Source organism: Sinocyclocheilus rhinocerous, unplaced genomic scaffold, assembly GCF_001515625.1.
Source record: "Sinocyclocheilus rhinocerous isolate Xijiao unplaced genomic scaffold, SAMN03320098_v1.1 scaffold532, whole genome shotgun sequence".
Lineage (NCBI taxonomy): Eukaryota > Metazoa > Chordata > Actinopteri > Cypriniformes > Cyprinidae > Sinocyclocheilus > Sinocyclocheilus rhinocerous.
Window position 1 is genome coordinate 1385802 of NW_015642820.1, and position 5490 is coordinate 1391291.

Genomic DNA, 5490 nt, shown 5'->3' on the forward strand with positions numbered 1-5490 from the left:
GCTGTTTTTTTCACCTCCGTGCCCCAACGTCTTTGTTTGGGCTTCCGAAAGCGGATGATGTCAGGAAACGGTGGTTGCAATTTAATTTTTACCTCGTTCCCTGAGCATTATAACCCCAATTTGCTATTGTGTGCTGTGCATTTTACTGAGGATAGCTTCCACAACACGAGGGAGTACAGTGCTGGATTCGCCAAAAGTTTTTGTTGAAAGACGGAGCAAGGGGCATGGCAGTACTGAAACACCGTCTAAGCTGTTCGCCAATCACAACGCACTGGGACAGCTAACCAATCACAACACATTTTGTTTTTCGGAAGGCAGACCTTCATCAAAGCCGGAACTAATCGAGCCGTTTGTGGCAGGCTGGGGAGAAAGGGATTTTAATAATGTAAATTATGTGAAAAATAATGCGTTTTTCGAACCACCAAGCATGAGAGCATGTTCTAGTACACCCCCAAAACAAAATCAAGACTTTGTAAAAGAGCATAATAGGACCCCTTTAATGTCAAAGTGCTCTATCGTGTGTTTTTCTGTGCTTTGTCAGAGAGTGCTCTCATGCAAATGTGTTATTTTGTAACGGTTTTCATGCACGCACAGCGCAGTTTACTTTCACTTTGCGCTTGTTCAAATTTCCAAAGAAATATGCTAATTGACCCTTCGCAGGGAGTTTGAGTGACAGGCGATCTGACCAATCATAACGCCGAATCCACCATTTTGTCCAACAAACAAATCAGACAGGAGAGTAAATTAACGTCAGTGGACTTGAACTTGAAAAATGGTGTGTATTGATGTCTTTCCGCAGTTGAAACAAGATACCTTCTGATTTTCAGAAGGTAAAATCAGAAGGTAAATGTTTATTTCATGCTATAACTAGTAAAGAGGAAGAGACGATCGGTTCACATGCCGCTTGAACTGAGGCAATACAGTGATCTGTCACGGTATTTACCATCATTTTTGTAGCATTTGTAAGCATTTGTTTGGCTCAGAGGAACAAAATGCATAGGTTTCTTTTGATGAATTAACGCTGATCAAAATGTCATGACGTTATCACATTCACTACGGAGCCTATGAATGTCCAAATGAGACAAATGCAATATCTCCGAAAAGCAGATGTAGCGAATCAGCTCATGGGGAAATATGAATAATTAATCATAACTAGTTATAATTAATTATAAATATTTAGATCCGCTGTAGATATTTACTTGACCTCTCAGGGTCAACTGTCTGTCAATTCTAAGAACGTGTCCAGACGCTACACAGATAATCTCCTTTTTAAGAGACTTGATTGGATTAGTGGTTCAAAACGTATTAAACATTTAAGAACAATAGTTAATTTTAGCCGTGGGTGGCTGTCTTGACCTTTGAAGGTAAAAAAAAGAAATTTAAAAAATCTTGTGTTTTTCAAAGTCTTGACACATTTCCAAAATGTGGTTCCTATACTAAAAACAGTGGATTTTTAGAAATGTTTAAGCATCTCTTCTGGGTCAAAATGTAATCAAATGCATTTTGATGGTAAAATGAACTTATTAGATTTTTTACTATAGTCTATATTTGAGCAACATTAGTGTAAAACTAAGAAATTAGGAACAACACTAAAATATAAACCAAGCTACGTAACAAATCCTCACCACCCTTAAAGAATCCCCCATCCTTGAACTCCTTCACTCCCGTCTCTTCGGGTCCGATGCCGATCAGAGCGACACCATTTGCTTTCAGGTTCTTCTCCAGTTTACTGACCTCCGCTGCCATCCACCGACACACCTGACAACCAAACCTCCGCAAGAAGAAGAGAATAACTGTCTGCTCCCGCCACAGAGAACCAATCTCCACCATCTAATGAACAAGATACAAGACGATGTGGACGACAAGACATACTCAAAGTGAATGGGTTTCCATGTTTCTTTCATTATTTCCAGTTCATGGATGAAACGAACTTTATTTACATTTTTGGGTAGTTGATATTTTATATGATGCTGTGACGATGAGAGTGATGTGCTAGAGGTAATTTAAAACAAATTTTCTAATTATTTTATACATAACTGGTAATCTCATAATTAAGAGACTATATAATTGTCATTATCATATGTAACAAAAAGTAACAGTCATGATTCTGAAACAAATGAATGCTCATGGACATTATTTGTTGATGGTTAAGTGACTTACTGAGTGAGAATGATTTATTTTAATAAACTGATTTACAATAAGCCTTTAAAGGGGTCATATGATGCTGCTAAAAAGAACATTATTTTGTGTATTTGGTGTAATGAAATGTGTTTATGCGGTTTAAAGTTAAAAAAACACATTATTTTCCACATACTGTACATTATTGTTTCTCCTCTATTGTTTCATGCGTCGATTTTTACAAAGCTCATCGTTCTGAAAAAGCGAGGTGTGCTGTGATTGGCCAGCTATCCAATGCGTTATGATTGGCCGAATACCTCAAGCGTGAGACAGAAATGTGAGTCACATGCATGTTTTATATGGTTTGAAAAATATACCTTTGAAAATGTACAAAAAAATCTAATATTTCAGAAGGCAAATCTATTACATAGATAATGTTTAAAAGTATTATATTTCATATTAATTTAATAATATTCAATATTTGATAATTGATTTTTTCAAATATTTTTAAAAGACACTACAGTACAGGTACCCAATTAGAACAAGAAACCCCCAAAAGAAACCCCCTACTGCTTAGGTTTGAAGTGTTGTTTACATTATAAAGACTTGAATGTGTTTTCATCATTGCATTTGACACCTGCAAGCAGTGAACGAGTTCTCATTTACGCCTGGAGTGTGTTTATATCACATCAAGCAAACTGTTCCCAAGGGTCTTCACTTTAAAAACATCAATTACATCTTAACAGGTGCAGTGTGAGAAGAACTCATGCAATCAAGAGGAAAAACGGCATTACTTTAATTTACAAAGTCATGATATAGAGGGCTGACACGCTGTGAATCATTAAAACAGGAAGTGCTTCATTTTCCATGAAAATACTTTGAGATTGTTATTTAAAAGTTTTGAATATAACGTAATAAGTATTATTTTCAAGAACCAGGTTTCTTTAGTACTATTTAAGTTTAGGAATTCATTCATTGACAGTTTGCACATGAACATAGCACTGCATAGTCTGCTCATTATGACTTATAGAAACATTGCGTGTGAATTATTACCTCTCCAGACGTGGTGTTTTTCACTTGGTTGGCTCCTAAGCTGGTCAGATTCACGGATGACATTTTCTTAGTGTTTATTTTTTGCTTTCAGGTGTAAAATTCGTCCTTGTTTCCTCCAGCGATTTTTACACTTTACACAAGCATACAAACCATACAGTCTATGATACAAACGCGCCGCTGTTATATACACACGCCCACTTGTGTAAGACATGGCGTGAGCGACAGGCGTATCGACCAATCACAATCAACCGTCAGGGATTCAAACCATGCGCTCGAGGGGCGGGACATATTACATAAATATAACAAAGGCAACTCTGTGTGATTATTTATGCAACAATACATCTTATCTTAAAGCCCCGAATATATTTTTTCCCAGTACAAACTCAATATTTCTAAATGTAAATTGATTCTATGAATAACACACACATTGTTTTTTTTGTTTTTTAAAGCCCAAGATCAGTTTTAAAGGGGTCATATGATGCGATTTCAAGTTTTTCTTTCTCTTTGGAGTGTTACAAGCTGATTGTGCATAGATAAGATCCCTGAAGTTGCAAAGACTAAAGTCTCAAAACCAAAGAGATATTCTTTATCAAAGTTAAGACTCTGCCACGCCCCCCTAAAACGGCTGGTTCTAACACGCCCCCACATATCTACGTCACTATGTGGAAATATTAGAATAATGCCGCCCAAATGTTCAAGCAAAGAAAGAAGGCGTGATTTCAGTAACCGCAGTTAGTGTTGATGGTGCGCGAGAGAGCGAGCGAGAGAGAGAGAGAGAGAGAGCTAGACACATCAAAGTGGAGTCAGCTGTCTTAACCGTGGCTTGTGTACTGCAAACACATACCAGCTTCATCACGGCCTTTTCTATAAGATCATTTAGGGTGTGGTTTATCTGTACGTCAAAGGTCAGATTCCAGTCTTCATTTGAACGTTGTAATGATTTACATTCAATAATCAATACAGACCAAGAAAGAAAGAAAAAAAACTTAAGGTATTTTACTCAGTTTCTGTGTGTATAGTAAATCATTGACTTCAGAATAGTGTTGGTTTGCCAGTCCGCAATAACAGCTCTTTCAACACAAAATAAAATTGCTTAAAATGTAAATAAAAAATAAAATAATAAAAACAAATCTCATAATGTCAATGTAAGTAATGTTTACTCACTTATTTATAAATAGGGGAAATAATATGCTCCATTCAACACATACATAGGCCTATAATCAGAGGTGGACAGTAACGAAGTAGGCCTACATTTACTTGAGGATTGTACTCAAAGTACACTTTTTTTTCAGACAGTCTATCAGTAATCACTCTTCTAGGGCCATGTGAAGTGATTTCCCAGCATGTTTTGAACACTGACCAGATACAAATGTGATATTTATTTACAACAATTCAGTAATAAGAAGTTAATATTATGGTATATATATTGTCTGATTTTGCAAAATTGTGTAAACGAAAATATTACCTATAAAGCCACAGAAGAACTGTTGTGCGTCTCCAAAACACAATAAGTGTTTGACTTGAAGCAGCACTGGACAGTTCTGTGTATCAAAGTACCACCAGAGCGAGAGAGCAGTTTTGAATGTATGTTTTGATATCAAATAAATCTTGCTTTTTTGTTAAAGCAGTGTTGCTGTTGTAAAGTTACAGCTACAGTTGTGTTGTTGGGTTTTAAAGCAGTTTTTTTCCCTATCAGTTTGTATTTACAGCGATTTCACTGTCAACACGGTTCAAATGTAGATGAATGGCTACATGTGTGCACACTGCCAGAGCTGTGTGAGATGATCACTACCCTCCTGCTTTTGTGTGGGTGGGTAGGGGTGTTAAATATATATATTTTTTCTTTTTTTTTAACATTCTAAAAGCTCTTTATTTCAAGGTTACTTATAGTGTATTCAGTATAATATATTGTAAGTTGCTTCAGAGGCATAAGGTTGCAAGTATTACATACAACAATAACAATGCAGTGCATTGACATAAAAAAGGAAATTACTTTTAAAAAATTTACTTTTACTTAAGTAAAAATCTATCTTTGCAACGTTCACTTGTAATGGAGTATAGCCTAATATTTGACCAGCAGTATCTGTACTTTCACTCAAGTAATGGAATTGTGTACTTGGTCCACCTCTGCATATAATATTCTGTATTTTTAAAATATTCTGTTTATAATTAAACATCATGAATATCAAAATAAATGGAAAATCATATTCCCAGCTAATATAAAACGTGCTGGCAAGGTTCTCTCAAAATTACGAACGAACGTTCTTCCAGTAACGTTAATAGAACGTTCATTCAAAGTTATCTGGTCTTTGATATAAT

At 35.9% G+C, this 5490-nt stretch overlaps 1 protein-coding gene across 1 annotated transcript in view; it reads right to left on the reverse strand.

Moving 5' to 3' along the window:
• Positions 1–3355, reverse strand: part of LOC107756615 (prostamide/prostaglandin F synthase-like) — a 14362-nt gene extending 11007 nt beyond the window's left edge. The window contains exons 1-2 of the mRNA XM_016573797.1: positions 3172–3355; positions 1626–1830 (exon numbers count right to left, since the gene is read on the reverse strand). Coding sequence (XP_016429283.1) covers positions 1626–1830; positions 3172–3234 — 268 coding nt within the window. The 5' untranslated portion in view covers positions 3235–3355. The remainder of the gene's footprint in view (positions 1–1625; positions 1831–3171) is intronic.
• Positions 3356–5490: the final 2135 nt, after the last annotated feature.